The 19,651-nt window shown below is 38.5% G+C and overlaps 2 protein-coding genes across 3 annotated transcripts in view; both read right to left on the bottom strand.

Moving 5' to 3' along the window:
* The window catches only part of ppil2 (peptidylprolyl isomerase (cyclophilin)-like 2), a 57,744-nt gene extending 56,807 nt beyond the window's left edge, over window positions 1–937 (bottom strand). For both annotated transcript variants that reach the window (XM_079814632.1, XM_079814631.1), the window contains exons 1-2: window positions 786–937; window positions 370–419 (exon numbers count right to left, since the gene is read on the bottom strand). In XM_079814632.1, coding sequence (XP_079670758.1) covers window positions 370–419; window positions 786–817 — 82 coding nt within the window. In that variant the 5' untranslated portion in view covers window positions 818–937. The remainder of the gene's footprint in view (window positions 1–369; window positions 420–785) is intronic.
* A 6,778-nt stretch (window positions 938–7,715) lies between these two features.
* gal3st1a (galactose-3-O-sulfotransferase 1a) lies at window positions 7,716–18,476 on the bottom strand. Its single transcript, XM_079814042.1, has 3 exons — window positions 18,161–18,476; window positions 13,051–13,211; window positions 7,716–9,943 (listed from the first exon to the last, which is right to left on the bottom strand). The coding sequence occupies exons 2-3, from the start codon at window positions 13,179–13,181 to the stop codon at window positions 8,791–8,793; spliced, it is 1,284 nt and encodes a 427-aa protein (XP_079670168.1). The 5' UTR covers window positions 13,182–13,211; window positions 18,161–18,476; the 3' UTR covers window positions 7,716–8,790.
* Window positions 18,477–19,651: the final 1,175 nt, after the last annotated feature.

Here is a 19,651-nt window from a genome sequence, read left to right on the forward strand (position 1 = left end):
ATAATTTACAATGTGCATATTTTTCCCCACAGGACACTACATTTTAATGTCTGTAAAATACTGCAATATGACATATTGCATCTAAACCACAAATGTATATTCATCTCTGAATACACTGTTCATTTGTTCTACTCATATTGTAATATGTATCCAAAAATGCTTGCTTTGTGTTTACTGTCAAATACTGTACATATCGTGTTAATATCATTCAAACCAACTGCACAATCTAATTTTAGTTTCATGTACTTATAAGTAAAAGACCATTTGGTTACCCGATGTATACATATGGATGACTGATTTGGAATAAGCACCAATCAATCACAGATGATATAAACAGTGCAATACATCCAGACTATCATCGTAACTTACCTGATTTCTTCCCTCCATAAAATTCAGTGTATTCTGCACATGTGATGTACCTGAAACAGATATAAAGAATAATATTATTATTATACTTATTGAAGAATCAGTTAAATGAAACAATAAGAAAGAAATGGGCAACAGCTCGCCACTATAATACTATGTATGTTCATATTATAACAACGCTAAAACTACAAAATAAGATACTAGCAATTAGACGTAAGATTGACAGCTGGGCTGGTATACAGTTAAGACAAAGACATTATAAACCTCAGATAACACATAACACGATATCATTGCAAAAAACAATATATTTATTTTGCTTTCCGTGAAATAATCAGATAATAATATATAATGCTCGATAGTTAGTGTAGAGCTGCAAAACATGTCATGTTTTACTCGCGTTATATTTCATTTCAACTTACATCTTATCTTTTTGATGCTGCCGTTTCCCCATTTTTGTGGACGCAGAGGTTTTAGCAAATAAAAGAAAAAAGTTTATATACGCATAAACAACCAACACAAACCCTCCGACTGTTTAAAACACACACTTCCGGTTAGCGTTCAGCGCGACAGTAAAAAGTGTCCGATGTGAAACGGCAGAACGTTTTTATTGTGCCTCTTCGGTACAGGATGCTGTAGTCGTGATTTCAATGTTCAATACAGACTGAGAGACACTATTATTTCTGTAACAACAGCAGTCTGTTTGTGGTGGATATGATCAATAATTACCAATAATTATATTTAATTTAGATATTAAAAATTTGAAAGAAAAAAAAACTGAACAAACCTGAAGGGAATCTGAAGAAAACTATTTATTTTTTAAATTACTGACAGGGAAATAGAATTGCTTTAAATGCATTTACAGGTCTGTGTCCTGTTGAGTTCAAATGTGTTGGTCAATCATGTGAAAGATTGTGCCGGTTATCTTTGCTTTTGCCTATATTACATTCCTATTAATGATTAGCCAGGGTTATTATTGTTAACCAAAATTAATGACTAATTACTTACCCTTGAAATGCCGCAATGGTCCTTATAGGCTTAATGGCAAGATGTGCATGACATAGGCTACACTCCTGGGCAAAAATAAAATAAAAAAAATGGCTAAGCCAAAAGCTACAAAATATTTAGTGGTCTTAACCATTTTAATCACAAATCACTAGTCGGTAAATTTCACAAATACTGCAGATAAAGTAATTTAGCAGGGAATAGCCTTCCCCAACTTGCAGACAGTTCTTTACAGGAAGAAGATTCAAAAAGTTTGTGAGTAGTTGAAAAATTCAGTTTAATGTGAGAACAAATATTCATTATAGGGCTCAAATCTGGACTCTGACCAGGCCAAAACATGAGCCTGATGGACTTGTTCTCAAGCCACTTCTTGGTTGTCTTTGCAACCAGCAAGCAATTTTGCTTTTAAAAGACATCTAATAGCCGTCCAAACACAGCCCTGACGTCTAGGCTAAAACAGTGAAAACTGAATAGACGTCTAACCATAACCCAAGAATAGACTAGTCATGAAGAACATGAATATGTCAAAGAAATGAAACCAAACACCTTGTAATCACTGTTGACTGTTGCTTACATGTTGGAATATCATACATCTTGCAAGTTATTTTGGTAAAAACGACATGTAACCAAATTCAAGATTATTTTGGCTAGAAGTGGGTAACTCATTGCTGGACTATATATAGGGTCTATAGTTAACCAAGACGGTGAAATGATGGCTATTGCTTACTAGGCAGTTTGGGCAGGAGCATTGTCTTGTTGAAAAATAACATCTGATCATTCCTCTTTAGCTAACAACTTATCATTTGCAGGAAGCAAGCCATTCTGCAATATTCTCCTGTACTCCAAACATTAAATGACATTTCACAGTGAAGTAGGCCTAGCCTAGCTCACCAATACCAGCAGCTTAAAAAGGCTCCCCACACAATGACGCTTTTCCTCCATGCTTTCCTGTGGTAGAGATGCATTTATTAGGTCATTGATTGATTAACTTTATTGTCCTCAGGGGGAAATTCTTTTCCACAGCACTGCACTTGTTTAACACACACGACATAACCGACATAATACAAAATACATAATACAGGGATAAACAGTTAAGATAACACCAAGCGGTGTCTCTTGTTAAGGTATGTGATGGCTGAGGGAATCAGGCTTCCTCCTAAGCGAGGCTTCCTGCACCTCAGAGCCCTGTACCTGCGCCCTGAGGGCAGTGGGGCTAGATACTCGCTAAGTGGATGCGTAGAGTCCTGTTCTATTGAAATTGCAATGCGTGTAATAGCTCTGTTGTTAAGTTCTGAGAGGTTAAGTGTTGGAAGACCTATAACTTTCGCAGCAATATTGGACACCTTTGTGAGTTTGGTCATGTTTTTAACAGAAAGCATATTGAAAAAACAGATAGAACAATACAATAAAATTGGCTGAATAATGCTTTGATGAAGTAACAATAATAATCGAGGAGCAACGTTAAGTCCTTTGAGTTTACGAAGGACTGACATTCTTTGATGACTTCTTTTCTGAATGTCCATAATGTGCTGATCAAAGGTCAGTGTTGTCCAATGTTACTCCAAGATATTTGAGACTGTCACTATTTTGTTTGATTATGAATAACAATAGGATCCTGAGGTGAGGGGGGACTGAATATCAGCTCTTTTGTCTTGCTAACATTAAGATTCAGGTGGTTGTCCTCACACCACTGGGCAAAGTTCATGACAGTGGTGTGATAATCCATTATCTTTGAGCAGGGCAAGAATGGCTGTGTCGTCAGAGTATTTTATGCTGGGTGGTGGGCTGATGTTGTCGTTTGTGTAACGTGTATACTTTTTTAATTATATTTTTCGAATTTTCGATTTTCGAAGACACCACTCTGGAGCATCAGCATGCAACTCATGTTTCATTGTGATTTACTCATAACTTACCATATTCTGCCAAAAACTTAATTCTGTCTTTGATTCTGAGACAGCAATGGCTTTTTAAGTAGTGCATTTGCTTAAATCTTGCCAATAATTTGTAGTCAAGACAATAGCCGCATTTCCACTGTGCTAGTGCTAGTGCGTGCCAGGGCCAGTCACGTTCACACTGTCACTCCCGGGGCTTCCTCAGGGCCAATGGCCAATGGCCAGGGTTTTTTGGGCCTGCCGAATACCTGGGTCCAAAGTAAGCCAGCTCAGGCTTGAGAGTGGTTACGAACAAAGGCAGAGTTTCCGGTGATTTCTTTCTGATTTGTTTTCTGATAAAACTTCCGTTTGTTGTTGAAATAATGGGTTTGTGTGACATTGTTCCAGAGAGGCGTGTTGTGGGCAACAGTTCAGGACTCAGGGACTAGATATGTTTGAAAGAAGACCAGGAGTCTAGATGTTCAATCAAATAGAGAAAAATGTACTGAAGAATAGTTTGCAGTTTCATCTGTAGAGCCAGCATCAGATTCTCTCGAGGAGGTCGCAGGCCAGACTTTACCTTACACAAAATTTCACCCAATTATAATATTTCCAAGGGCACTGGTTATATCATTGCTTACAGGGTAACTACTTCTGATTGGCTAAGAAATACATACAATCTAAGCAAATTTCCACACTTGGATAGTGTCACGATTCACCAGCAAGAGCGTCTATGATTACCAACAGAGAGCCCTCCACCCCGGACTGTCACTCCATCAAGGACTACATTTACCTCATTGTGTTTAATTTACCTCATTACCTCTGCCTATATCTAGCCTGTTCCCCCTGTCATTCTCTGCGAAGTCTTGTTTGTTGTATTACTGCATTTCTGAGCGTTTTCCCTGGTTTCTTTTCTTTTTCTCCCATGGATTACCCTTTTGCCTGTTTGGACTGCTTGCCTGTGTATGACCTTTTGCCTGTTTTTGACTACGATTGTGGATTACCATTCAATAAAGCTGCATTTGGATCCTTAATCTTTTAAGTCTACGTTACAGAGGAGAGCATGTAGCCATTAATCAAGATAGTTGTCACACGATTCCCAGATTTAGGTCTGCAGTGACCTCGGAGGTTGTAGAAAGGAGTCTTCGGGTCTGTTGTTGCATGTCAAATTGTCTTATAGCTCCAATACAGGACCTGCACAGAACATTTAACGCACACACAAAAGCACTAGGGAATCGCAGTTTCTTCAAGGTTGAAGAGGGCCTGAGCTAACTATCAACAGGAACAACTACCATTATTCACTAGAGAAATACACATGAAAGAGGTACAATTCTGTAAATCAGGTGAAGTCACATATAGTTTGACCCCTGTAACCTTAACTCGTCAGCTAGAAACTATGGATGACACATGTTGAGGGCCTCCTCCCGAACCCCTTTCACAGTCTCACTCCAGGGTGCCTGTCAGCACCCAAGGCCCCTTGCATGTCAGCAAGGCCCAAGTACAGACAATAGGCAAAAACGGCTAGAAATTTGGATTTTTTTTGGGGCTCTTTTTTTTTTTGTAGCCAGTCAAGCTGTTGTGTGATTTTCCAATCGGAATCAAAGCCTTGGCTGACCATTTTCTTAATTAGCTCTACATATCTCTTTAAAGTGAGAGCACCAGAGCAGAGCTGTTTACAGCATGTGCTCTCTTGTCTCATTACTTTGGTCATGGCTAATCAGGTTATTTATTTTATCAGTCATTTTTGGTCACATTTGAAAACCACTATAGAAAAAATTAGCAGCGAACAAAGATGATTTTAGAGCGGAAAATCTGTTAACAACAATCCAAAAACCACAAAGTATGCTTTACAATCTCCAAGTCACATATACTGGTCAATGCCAATTTGGGTCACAATTTGTATCTTACTTGGGATCGTTCCTGATGCATCCCTGGCAAACAACCCTCACTGCCTGAATGCCTCATTTCAGGGTACCCCTATCTGAGATGGAAGAGATGGAGCAGGTTTGGGGTACCACTGGACCTTCCTATCCAGGGACGTACTCCCTGCTGGGGTGGTGTCACACCAATGCCCACTGGGGCCCCCGCTTGAGTACACTCGATTGCACCATCTGCTGCTGTTAACCGTAACAACGATATCAGCGACTTATACTCTTAGCATAATTATTCGCACTACTTGTGCGTTGCACTGCCTGCTGCCTCTAACTACGCTATCAGCGACTTCTTATACTTTAGTATAATTAATCCCCACTCGACGTCAGAGGGAAGCTCCTGTCAGCACCCAAGGCCCCTTTGCATGTCAGCTAGGCCCAAGTACAGACATCGGAATGTACCTAAAAAGACTCAAACATATGATTTAAATATATTAGAATCACTCATTGAATATAGAAATTATTATATAAAAGTGATCATTGATTATTAATTTATATAGACACTCAGAAGGATATATCACTGATTCTTGAGATAAGGGAAAAAACATGCTTTAGAAAAAAATAAAAACTAACTCTACATAATTTGTAGACAAAGGCCTCAGATAATGACCCATAAGGGAACAGGCTTATTTCTAAATATTTTTTCTAAAAATTAATATTTATTCACTCCATAACTTAATTTGTGTCAACTCTGTCAGACACACTTAGAAGCATGCTAATTTAATTTAATCTATCCAAAAACAGTGTAAAGTCTTCAGTTATGTAATACTGGTGTTCAGTCAAGGAGCTAAGTCATAAAATACATTCTCTGTTTTGTTTTTTGAACCCAGTTTCTAAATTTCTTAATTCTCCACCCTCCTTTTAATATTAAACATATATCACCAATGTTCTTAGTTAATTAAGACACAATATCATGTAGTTCCATTGATGTTTTAACATTTTTACCCAATAAATTGGAAAAAGAATAAGACATTTCTTTAAAAAAAAAAAAAAAAAAAACTTCACCTTACGGTGTAAAATACTGACAGAGTTGACAAATACTGACGGTGTTGACAAAGGTTGAGCTGAGGCCAGATATACAGTATATGTAACTACAATCACAAAAACAGCATTAGAAGAATTCCCCATATGCAAAAAAACATGTTAAATCACATTATGCAGTTTTTTTAGAGAGCTTATCAACCATCATTCATAAAACCTGACGGAGTTGATGTCTGACGGAGTTGACAAAGTAGATTTTTTTTCCACCTTAACCACGTGTTGTACAGTGGAGCAATTTAGTTTTTTTGTCCTCAGTTGTAGCTGCCTTAATAAACATATAAAAATAGCAAGATTTATCCCACAACTATTTACAGAAACGATTACACTGCGATGACAGAGTTGACATGTTAAGGCTGTGACCGCAGAGACTTCAATATTGTTTGTTTAAAATCTACAAAAATGTATAACTTCCAGGACTATGTGTCCTACTGTGAGATCCACAATGAGCAGGAAATAGCAAATGCTCCTCAGAGTTAAAGCTGCCCATGACACTGCCTGATTTATTCTGAATGATTAAAAAATCCTGACGGAGTTGACGCAAAGCGAGGACACAACTTTTATAGCTATTTTTTTATGGAAATATAATTCAATATTTACTTTTTGTATTGTTTGATATCTTAAAGATTCCCGCCTTTTAATGTAACTGTGTATTTTTTAATTTGTTGCATTTTTAAACACTTTGTTTGGCAGTTTTACATTGTGAACTCATGCTGAGGACAGGTTAAATTACATGTGTTTCCAAGCATAGAGTGTGCTTTTAAAATAATACTAAAGAATTTATTTAAAAGTATAAGCAATGCATCTCCTGAGTATACAAATTTCCTTTAGATGTAACTTTTTAAGTATTTTTAGTGTGTTGATATGCTTACTTTTTAACATAAAAAGGGCTTTTGTGTTTGGGACATGTTTTGTCCCTTATCTCAAGAATGAGTGATATATATGTTGAAGAGACCTTCAGCAGGTTTTAGTGAAGGCCTGCAGAGTTTCTAGCCCGACGGTGGAAACGCAGTGTGGTTTTGGGCTTGGTACTACAAGTCCTAGGCTATTAGCCCGGCCCAGCCCATTTAAGGCCTTGGCTCACATTGGCCGGGCAGTGGTGGAGTGGCTAATTAAAAGCTTTTAGTTTTCAGCTATTTTGAGCTTGTCCCGTTTTTTTACCCAGGTGCGTGTATTGAAATGCATTTATAAACTGGTTATCATCTGCAGAGGAACACTGCAGATCCTTTTTTTTTTCTTCAGACATCAGTCAGTGTGCACTACAAACAAACAACAAAACTGCAATGGCCAGGTTTTTCTGCATAAGTCTAACCTGGCTCATGACATTCATAATACACTTCTACTCTATTCCTATGAGAAGAGAATGTGTGAATGTTCACATGCAATATAAACAAAATAAATCAATGTCTTTATTAATTTATCCATTCTGAACTCTGAAAGACAGGATTTGCGCAATTAAGCGATGAAAAGTGAGGTAGTGATGAAAAATAAACAAGACGTGTATGTTACATAAAGTTTTTATTTTGTCATCTTTTGTGGATTTCAGGGCTGCACAGTGGCCTCTTCCACAGGAATCACATTTCAGCTTAAAATCCCTTTTCCTCTCAACATTCTAGTGATGATAACAGTAAAGCTCAAGTTTTGAATGAGTCTAAACCAGTTTAGGAAGTAAGAAAAGTATTGCTATTGCCATTGGCACCAACAATAAGAGCTTCAAAGAATGAGGTCATGTAACAAGCGAAGTTGATTCATTTTTATGATTGACTCAAGCACCCACACACTATGTAATACACAGTGGTGACTTCAGGCCCATTCACACCAAGGACAATAACTATAAAGATGTAGTTTTAAAAATCATTCTAAATTTAAAAGAATAGCAGAGTGAATAGCACCTCAACAATAACAATTAGTACATGGTTTCGATGGAATCACGTTCAGATTTTCCTTACTTTCAGAAGGGAAAGAGCTTGAGCATTTAAAATCCCCATGAATTCAAAATTTCTTGGTTTTTTTTAATGGAATATTGCATTATTTATTATAAATGATTTATCCAGGCACATCGTTTTTAAAATTCATCAAAATAACTTCCCCTCCCTCTTGCAGCAACATCTCTTCTCATCTCTGATGATGTTTTTTTTGGCGTGAAGGCAGAACAAACAGCAATATCAAACAACATCGATCCAATCAATTCCTGATGGACAAAATCAAGTTCCATCCTACATTTTTTCTTCTTGAAGAAGCTGTTTCATTCGGATATCACAATAGGGAAGAAAAGACTATTGCAACTTCTGTTTCATGCAGATTTTAAAGCAGCAGACGACAAACTCATCGTATATTGGTGTGGATGATAAGATATCATTATAGTTATCGTTTTTGGCGTCAACGGGCCTTTACAGTACGTTTATGAACACAAAACTAACATGTTAAAAATGTGACTGTCACCACTTATTCGAGTAAGATTCATATAAATATGAAGCTGTTTTATTCAGTCATGCATTTTAATGTTTTTATTTCTTTCTGACACAGAAAAAGAGGTTTTAGTCAGTGCTGACCTTTCACCTAAGCACAACTTTTCCTCTGCGCTACCAGTGAATGATCTCTCTTACGTGACCCCACAGTCTCGTTATCCACAGGTTGACGCCCATTTCGGTGAGATACTGCAGCTCTGGTGTGAGCATCTTCCTGCAGAGCTTTTGGTGTGCTTTGTCGACATTCTTTTTCAGATTGTATCCCATAATTGACTTCTCACCGATGGGTTGCCACGGCTGCATGGAAGTCTCCACGATGCTTCCTGCATCAACGGCATGGCCTCCTTCGATGCAAATGGAAGACATTTCTGCATTTCTGCGCTGCAGCTCTGCGACATCTCTCGCCATGCGCTCACGGCCGTAAGCGTCCACTTTACGCCAGAAGGTGGCGTTGAAATACTGGTAAAGCTTCCAATCGATGGCGTTCCACTCCAACGCCTTGGCTCTGAGCTCTGGAGTCAGTTTTGAAATGGTTGAACCTTTCCGGGCATTGAGTTTGAAGAAAAGCAAGTCCTCCATGTCCCAGCAGAGGCTGTCCTTGAGCAGGATGAGCGACTCTTCAAAATACTCCACAAGCATTACCAATTGGAAGCGCTTGGCAATTGCACGAATGGCCTCATCCACCTTTGGGTCATCTGGATGTAAGTTATTATCCTGGCCAAAGTCAAAGAAAAGCAAGTTTTTGAGATAGAAAGAATTGAATCCTTCTGGGTCATAGTAAAGCTTTGGATCAGTCAGGAATTCCCTCAGCTTATCATCCCCAGAAAGCTTCCATGTGAGAGGTACAATGCGTCCAAAATAGTGGAACGAGGACTCAGCAAGATCAGCCGGATCCCGGAGGATTGTGATGTACGAGGTGTCGGCTGGAAGCACTTTGGCCACCTCAGCAGCATCGAAACGCATGTGATTACAGATGATATTAAAACACATTCCAGGCCTGTAGTCCTTCACTTGTGAGCGATGGAAAGGGGAGGGGTAAAAGAAGTCATTGCGGCTGTTGGGGAAGGCAAATTTGAGGTGGTGTTTTTCGCCAAAACGGAAGAGGATGTTGAGAAATGTGCTACTAGCTGTTTTATGAGTTTTCATAAACATGATGTCCACTTTTGGAGAGCAGGTTCTCTGCCCAGAGGCACGATGGGAGTCGTTTGAGATTGTTGAGGAGTGGGCGGCAGAAGGGCGATGAGCACATGAGTAAGGCACTGGGACCCTGTAAACAAAAATCGACAAAAATACTGTCATTTAAATGTATTTATATATACACTCACATAAAGGATTATTAGGAACACCTGTTCAATTTCTCATTAATGCAATTATCTAATCAACCAATCACATGGCAGTTGCTTCAATGCATTTAGGGGTGTGGTCCTGGTCAAGACAATCTCCTGAACTCCAAACTGAATGTCAGAATGGGAAATAAAGGTGATTTAACCAATTTTGAGCGTGGCATGGTTGTTGGTGCCAGACGGGCCGGTCTGAGTATTTCACAATCTGCTCAGTTACTGGGATTTTCACGCACAACCATTTCTAGGGTTTACAAAGAATGGTGTGAAAAGGGGAAAACATCCAGTATGTGGCAGTCCTGTGGGCGAAAATGCCTTGTTGATGCTAGAGGTCAGAGGAGAATGGGCCGACTGATGCAAGCTGATAGAAGAGCAACTTTGACTGAAATAACAACTCGTTACAACCGAGGTGTGCAGCAAAGCATTTGTGAAGCCACAACTGCACAACCTTGAGGCGGATGGGCTATGACAGCAGAAGACCCCACCGGGTACCACTCATCTCCACTACAAATAGGAAAAAGAGGCTACAATTTGCACGAGCTCACCAAAATTGGACAGTTGAAGACTGGAAAAATGTTGCCTGGTCTGATGAGTCTCGATTTCTGTTGAAATCAGAATGTAGAGTCAGAATTTGGCGTAAACAGAATGAGAACATGGATCCATCATGCCTTGTTACCACTGTGCAGGGTAGTGGTGGTGGTGTAATGGTGTGGGGGATGTTTTCTTGGCACACTTTAGGCCCCTTAGTGCCAATTGGGCATCGCTTAAATGCCACGGCCTACCTGAGTATTGTTTCTGACCACGTCCATCCCTTTATGACCACCATGTACCCATCCTCTGATGGCTAATTCCAGCAGGATAATGCACCATGTCACAAAGCTCGAATCATTTCAAATTGGTTTCTTGAACATGACAATGAGTTCACTGTACTAAAATGAGCCCACACAGTCACCAGATCTAAACCCAATAGAGCATCTTTGGGATGTGCTGGAACGGGAGCTTCGTGCCCTGGATGTGCATCCCACAAATCTCCATCAACTGCAAGATGCTATCCTATCAATATGGGCCAACATTTCTAAAGAATGCTTTCAGCACCTTGAATCAATGCCACGTAGAATTAAGGCAGTTCTGAAGGCGAAAGGGGGTCAAACACAGTATTAGTATGGTGTTCCTAATAATCCTTTAGGTGAGTGTATATATATATATATATATATATATATATATATATATATATATATATATATATATATATATATATATATATATATATATATATATATATATATATATATATATATATATATATATATATATATATATATATATATATATATATATATATATATATATATATATATATATATATATATATATATATATATATATATATATTTTTTTTTTTTTTTTAATCATCTTTAGAATGAGTTGTTAAACTAGCGCTGATTAATGTTAATATTAATTAATCACATCTAACATAAAAGTTTGTAAATATATATATATATATGTGTGTGTGTGTGTGTGTGTGTGTGTGTGTGTGTGTGTGTGTGTGTGTATACAGTATATATATATATATATATACACTCACCTAAAGGATTATTAGGAACACCATAATATGTGTTTGACAACCTTTCGCCTTCAGAACTGCCTTAATTCTATGTGGCATTGATTCAAAAAGGTGCTGAAAGCATTCTTTAGAAATGTTGGCCCATATTGATAGGATAGCATCTTGCAGTTGATGGAGATTTGTGGGATGCACATCCAGGGCACGAAGCTCCCGTTCCACCACATCCCAAAGATGCTCTATTGGGTTGAGATCTGGTGACTGTGGGGGCCATTTTAGTACAGTGAACTCATTGTCATGTTCAAGAAACCAATTTGAAATGATTCGAGCTTTGTGACATGGTGCATTATCCTGCTGAAAGTAGCCATCAGAGGATGGGTACATGGTGGTCATAAAGGGATGGACATGGTCAGAAACAATGCTCAGGTAGGCCGTGGCATTTAAACGATGCCCAATTGGCACTAAGGGGCCTAAAGTGTGCCAAGAAAACATCCCCCACACCATTACACCACCACCACCAGCCTGCACAGTGGTAACAAGGCATGATGAATCCATGTTCTCATTCTGTTTACGTCAAATTCTGACTCTACCATCTGAAAGTCTCAACAGAAATCGAGACTCATCAGACCAGGCAACATTTTTCCAGTCTTCACCTGTCCAATTGTGGTGAGCTTGTGCAAATTGTAGCCTCTTTTTCCTATTTGTAGTGGAGATGAGTGATACCCGGTGGGGTCTTCTGCTGTCGTAGCCCATCCGCCTCAAGGTTGTGCGGTTGTGGCTTCACAAATGCTTTGCTGCATACCTCGGTTGTAACGAGTTGTTATTTCAGTCAAAGTTGCTCTTCTATCAGCTTGAATCAGTCGGCCCATTCTCCTCTGACCTCTAGCATCAACAAGGCATTTTCACCCACAGGACTGCCGCATACTGGATGTTTTTCCCTTTTCACACCATTCTTTGTAAACCCTAGAAATGGTTGTGTATGAAAATCCCAGTAACTGAGCAGATTGTGAAATACTCAGACCGGCCCGTCTGGCACCAACAACCATGCCACGCTCAAAATTGGTTAAATCACCTTTCTTTCCCATTCTGACATTCAGTTTGGAGTTCAGGAGATTGTCTTGACCAGGACCACACCCCTAAATGCATTGAAGCAACTGCCATGTGATTGGTTGATTAGATAATTGCATTAATGAGAAATTGAACAGGTGTTCCTAATAATCCTTTAGGTGAGTGTAAGTTAAAATAAAAAATTGTAAGTATGAAATACTAGTATTTTTTACTGCATTTAAATAAAATTATAATTCAAAAATGTTTTCTTTCAGGATATATTGGAACAAGAATTTAGGGAGAAATTATCTTGAAAAGATAAAAGATAGCTTAATTTTCTTGATGAGGTTCATGGCAAAATACTGCTATAATCCAATGAAACTTTGACTTGCTCTTGTTCAAAGTAGCCTACATGAAGGGACTCACTCTTGCAGGCCAAATTGGACCTCTGGGGCCGACAGGCAGTACAAAAGAATCATGCAGGTGGTCAGGAGCACGCCCAGGATCAGTCCCTTACAGATGGACCTCCAATGCCTGACTGACTTTCCAACCATCATAGCTGCCAGGTTGGACTCTGGAAGAAAATCCTGAAACAAAGAGAAATAATCTTCAATAATATGGTGCTACTAATTGTTTTCAACCTTGCATCTTTAAGGACCCTTTTACGTAAACATAGTGTAAATGTGCTGCGGTATGTACCGTGCTTACGTATGCAGAGTCCTCTAATGCTGCGTGAAGCATTTCTAGTGTGTTAAGAGACATTCGTCACCATTTCCTCAAGTGCCCAATTATTTAGGTACACTGCTGCTCACTCAATTGCTTTTCTCTCATGAGTTCAGCCATTTGATCTACATCTGCTCAGCATGTGCTTATGAGGTGATTTGCAGTGACATTGCAGGTAATTCAACTGTGAGATTATAGAATATTTTCATTTTTTGGTGATGTGAGGTCAGGTCACAGTTTCTTTTAAGATATTCTCCATTTAATCACAGATTAGTTGTTTTGTAGTCTTACAAATAATTTTTTAACCCAAAGCCAAGAGATGGCATAAACAAACTATAAAATTGTGTTGCAGTCGCCTTTCTTTGTTTACACTCCTCACTTCACCTTATTTCCTTTTGTTTTAATACCCTTCTTAAAAGAAGAAAACAGAAGACGTATATTTCCACTATTGTTTGTATGCATTGTGGTGTTATTAGCTCTGTTACATTTATGTCTTGGTCCAGAAAAGTTGGGACATTTTGTAAAATGCAATAAAATCAATAATCTTTAACCTTTATTTAATTGACAAAAGTACAAAGGAAAGTGTCACATGTACTCACACACCGGATATATGTCTTTTAGTATTTATTCAGGGCAACACGCACACACGTGCAACACTTGGTCATGTATCTATCTAACTCCCCCTATCCTTGTGACCCCTTTTTCTCACATCATACACCCCTAAAGCCTTATGGGTAATGTAGTATGAAACACATCCCAACACAGAAAGATTTTAAAAAGTGTATTTTGTAACACATTTTGAATTTGATGGCTGCTACAAACTGCAAAAAAGTTGGGACAGAGGCATGTTTACCACTGTGTCACATCACCTTTCACTTGAATTAAAATTTTTTTTTTAATGTTTGGGAATTGAGGATAATAATTGTTGAAGTTTTGAAGTGGATTTTTTCCCTAATCTCGCCAGATACAAGACAGCTGCTCAACAGTCTGTGGTTGTCATTGTCTAATTCTCCTTTTCATGATGGGCCATACATTTTCAATAAGAGACAAATCTGGACTGCAGTCAGGCACATCCCGTCTACGGTGTAGAGTGTCTAGAAACCACTCTGTTTTAGCATATGTAGAATAAGGCATTGTCTTGCTTCCCAGGAAAAATGTCATATTAATAAAAGTATATGTCTCTCTCTGCACAATCCCAAAACCGCCTCCACGTCAGTGGTACCACACATGCAAGTCACCGTGTGACCAAAGCACACATTTCCACTGTTTTAGACCATCTGATATGAGCTTGTGCCATCTCTGCATTGGACAGATGTATAGCTTTCTTCTCACATAATGCCTGCTACAGGCGACTTCGGCAATCCTATTTGATCATTACAAGAGGAGAGTATGGACGCAGTTGTGGCTAGAGAAAAGAGGCCAACTTGGCATGGCAATTTTGTAAATGGAGCTTGAAATAAGTAGTTTTAAGGTTTAGTGCCATGTCACGTTGATCAATACGCCATTTCATGTTGCGTTTCTATTGGCTAGTCAGTAGACGTAGGTCGTAGCAGCAAACTCACTGTGAGATGATCATGCTAAATGTCTGACACTGTCAGAAAATGATCGCAGGCTATCTTTGGCCGTAAGTCCGTGACAATGGCCGTCTTTCAACATTTCTCACTGTACGCCGTAGGACCACCGTTAAGGAGCCACGACCACAGAAATAGTCACGATTGGTCGTCTTTGTCTGAGACAGCCCCAAATCTTACATTGTGTAACTGGCATAACAAAGATTCAAGTTGCACTTCTTGATGCAACGGCAGACTGTTAAGTGACAACGGTTTTCCAAAGTAGCCTACTCCCGAGCACGATGTCTGTATTTAACAGAGTAGCATGACGCTTTCTCATGCAATGCCATCTGAGGGCTCGAAGTTCACGTCTCCTGCCTGGCCATGACTGAGATTTCACTGGATTCCTAAATCTTTTCACAATATGAGGTATGGTAGATGGTAAAAGACCTACAATCTTGCAGAAATGTGACTTTTGAATTGTTTGATGATGCTCTCATGAAATTCGGCACAAAGTGGTGAGCCATAACTCGTGTGCTTACAAATACTAATAGTCTATAATAGAATAGTCTTTGGTGGATGCTTCTTTAACACTCAATCACGATCCCCTCACCTATTTCCAGTTCACCTGCTAATTGTGGACTGTTTCAAAACAGTTTTAACTTGGATATAAATCATTTCACTATTATTTTGCCTCTGACCCAATTTTTTGCTGCCATTAAAATAAAAATGTGTTTATATTCACAAAATAGGCTACAATTAATTTGGCCAGTGAAAATATATTTAAAAAAAATGTTGTCAGTTAAATATGAGAGTTAACAAATCACAGATTCTTGATTTTTACAAAATGTTCCAACTTTTCTGGATTTAGGGTTGTATTTTTTTTATCATTTGATTTAACTATGTACAGCACGTTGGTCACCGCTTTGTTGTTTTAGGCCTATAAAAACCATAGAAATGGGTCAACAGTTATATAAATATAAGTTATATATTTATAAATATAAAAATAGTTAATGTAATCTCTCGTTTGCTATGGCAAAACGAGAGCGAGAGAGAGAGTCCACAATGTGATATCAAGGGTGTATATTCTTAATCTATAAAAAAACATACAAGTAATTACACTTATGATTTAATACCAGTTGCAGTTAGCGCTTCCATGGACCACGGCGAATATTAGGAAATATCTGAGCGCTGGAAGACGTGAATGATTGTCCAGTCAAAATCAGTTAATGTGAACAGCTGTTTAATAATCACCTTATATGAAATGAAACTATTATTTTGGAGAGCCATTTAATAATCAATGATCTCTCTATTGTTGGGGAAAAATTTAATCACAGAAGATTTAATCTTCCAGACCTGTTTTCTCTATTGTGTTTTAAATGAGCCAGATCAAAGAGGCCCCACCTGTGGAAACCATACATTGTCCCTTTTATCTTTTATTGCTCTTGGAATCTGAGTTCCTGGCTAACATGCTTTGTTAGATGAAGATGGAGGACCATTGTGTTTCTTGCTTTTAATTCAAATGAGATCCAAGACAGGAGGGGGACCATTTGTGTATTGTCTCACCTCTTGCTCAAGGCGAAACCTTCAGTGGGTTTCGCCAGATGTATGGAAAATTACTGAGGGGGTTGTTAAAACATTGAGGGTATAAAAGTTTGTGCTTTCTTTTGTTTTAGCAGTTCACACTCAAGGTAGCCTCGAGCGGCTGCGTTTGACCGTGGCTCTTCCTTGCAAGGAAAATAAATCTTTATAAAGACAATTGGATTATGGTTTGTCTCTTATTAGTGATGTCAATGAATTAATTTTTGCCATTACACTATATATATTAAACTATTATTATTGTAATACAGGAGCAATGCCTTGACATGTCACGTATAAGCTTCCCAAAAAACCTGTAAACAGTTTATGAATATTAAAAAGCATTTTGCAAGTGAAAAAATTAAATATCTTTGATATTCTGATCCCGAGATGAATGACGGTTGCTGAGACTGTGCTACTGCGGGGTTCATTAGGGCCAGCTGTCCAGCGAATTAATTATGCATTCAGAAGAAAAGTGACACTGTCCACATCTCTTGATGCCCTATAGACCAGTATCAGATATCTGCGGTGCGGGGCCACAGGTGGAAAACGTAATACTACCAAGACTAGAAGCACTGGCTATGACAGCCATATGCTGCAGAGCACTGTCACCAAAAGATAGACGGAGAGACCGATGGGACAAAGCACCAACAGTGACTAGAAATAGAAAAGGCAGAAGAAGTCTGAAGGAACCCATTGTTCTTATTTGCAGCAATCTCTAACGCTGCATTTTTCAAAGTCATCCTTTGTTGACAGCAAAAACTCCAACAACATCATCATTGTTATGCTGATGGTCACGAATAATGAGGATTTTACAGAACCACAAAGGATTGCTACAGCAGCTGCAGCTCCTAATTTAGGATAAAACTCATCAATGCATCCATCACACATCAGTTTTGTTTTTGTGGGGGTTTGTATTTGTGAGCTATCAGTACAGTGTGTAGAAGTCTTTGGAGAAAATTGGACCAGAAAACTGGAAGATTATTTAGTTATTTCTGCATAAAATCTGTTTAATTTCTGTCTTAACAAGTCACTGTAATGAAGTTTAATGATGGGATAGAAATAGAATAAAGGTTTCTTTTACTTTGCCACAAACAGTCAAATTAAGTAGCCTGATTAGAGAGGAACGTTTAGGAATGAAATGCATTGTGTTTCATCAAAATAAAATAAAATAAAAAGGAACGATTAGGAATGTTTCTTTATAGATTGAGCATTGCGAGACCTTATAGTGACAGAACAAATGACATTCTATCAGCAAATGAGTTTATATTCATCATAATAGAATAACACAATACAAATAAAATAAATGATTTCCAGTATTTCCAATAAAATTTACTTGAGAATCAAAATTGCATGAACTATTAAGACTTTCCTAGAAAACATCTGGATTTAAATGTATTTTCCCAGAATGGTCAATCATTCATTTTGTTTCAATAAATAATAGAATTTAGTGAGGTTTATGCTTAAATCACGAAAACATGATTTGAAACTGAATTCAAAAATATGTTCTCACAACATATTTCTTAGTTATTAGGATGTTTTAGTTATGAGGATGTGAGGACAAAGAAGAAAAAAAATATTGGTTAATTCTAATGTTTCCAGTGAGTTAAAGGCATCGCAGACAATTATATTATATTCTGCCTATATAATTTATTGAAGATGAAATATAAAGCATTGAATCTTACCAGATCATGTAGATATCCCTGTCACAGCTTGATTGGCAGAAAAAGGCAATGGCTTTTTGTTAACAAAGATGCATGGTCAAGATTGGAAAAACATTGGTTCCTTCGCAGTTAACTGTCCAGACTTTCTATCCGAGGTTTGCTGATCCGTATCCCTCTTATCTTCTGTGAAATATCCAGGCGATCATTCACCCTGCACACACACCGTCTCTCTGCACACCTGATGATTTTGAAGCCCCCGCCTCTCCTCCTCCTCTGTCTGCACGCTGTACAGCTGAGCTGGCTAAACTGCATACAAAAGAGGCTCGGCTTGTGCCCCTGTGACGCAAGACCAGCGTCTGGGGATCTGCACTTGTCACTCTGTGTATGTTTGCATGTGTGAATGAAGGTACAACAGAGTAGAGTGGAAAAAGAAGTGAGGAAGAGAGAAAAAGAACAGGAGAGGAAGAGATTCAAAACAGGGTTAGCGAGAGAAAATGAGTAAGAGGAAGGGAAAGGAAAGGAAAGGAACAAAAGAAAGGAGGAGGGATCTGTTCAAGGTGGAAATAGAGAGCTATTGAGAATTAAAGTTAACCTGCACAAAAATCAGTGACACAGAAATGGTTTTAAAATTGAGAGAATCACATTAAACTCATTAATGCCCCGATGATTCATTGTTTGCATATGAATATATTTTATGGTTAAGTGTAGCCTATTTTTTACATGATCGATCAGTTTCACGTGAACGTTAGTGACCTGTGCACATATCTTTATAGAAACTCCCGTAGGAAAAGGTAGATGAGCTCAGGAAGAACTTTTGAAAACTTGCTGGACAATATGCCTTTGTTTACTTTAGTGACCGATGGGAAGAATGCCTTCTTATCTCTTATCCCTTGCGATATGGGTTTCCATATAGAGATTTGTGCCAGGTGGATTTATGGGTAAACACCTAGAATGGCAGCTTCAATCAATTAAACAAAGGACTTGACACATACGTCTCTTCCTTAGGTTGTTTACTTGCCGTGTCCTAAATCCTGACATAATGAGATTTTTTGTTTCCCACCATCCAACTTTTGTGAGGAATTTTTAGGAACTGACACAGTGGGTCCTATATATCGACCCTATAGAGTACATTTTGTGAGCCAGAGGGTTGAAAGACTTAAAGGGTTAGTTCACCCAAAAATGAAAATTCTGTCATTAATTACTCCTTCGTGTCGTTTCAATCCTGTAAGATCTTCGTTCATCTTCTGAACACAAATGAAGATATTTTTGATGAAATCTGAGAGCTCTCTGACCCATCCAGGCAGCAACGTTACTGCAACTTTCAAGGTCCAGAAAGGTAGTAAAGACATGGTTAAAATAGTCCATGTGATTCCAGTGGTTCAACCTTAATGTTATGAAGCGACGGCAAAATGCCGGCTCACTATTGGGCGAGCACACTCTCAGGATCACATGCATGCGTTGTGGTGACGTGAATCTTGTAGGAGACTGGCACGGAAGAGAAGAAAAAGCTCT

Source organism: Gobio gobio (assembly GCF_949357685.1).
Source record: "Gobio gobio genome assembly, chromosome: 4".
NCBI classification, from domain to species: Eukaryota; Metazoa; Chordata; class Actinopteri; order Cypriniformes; family Gobionidae; genus Gobio; species Gobio gobio.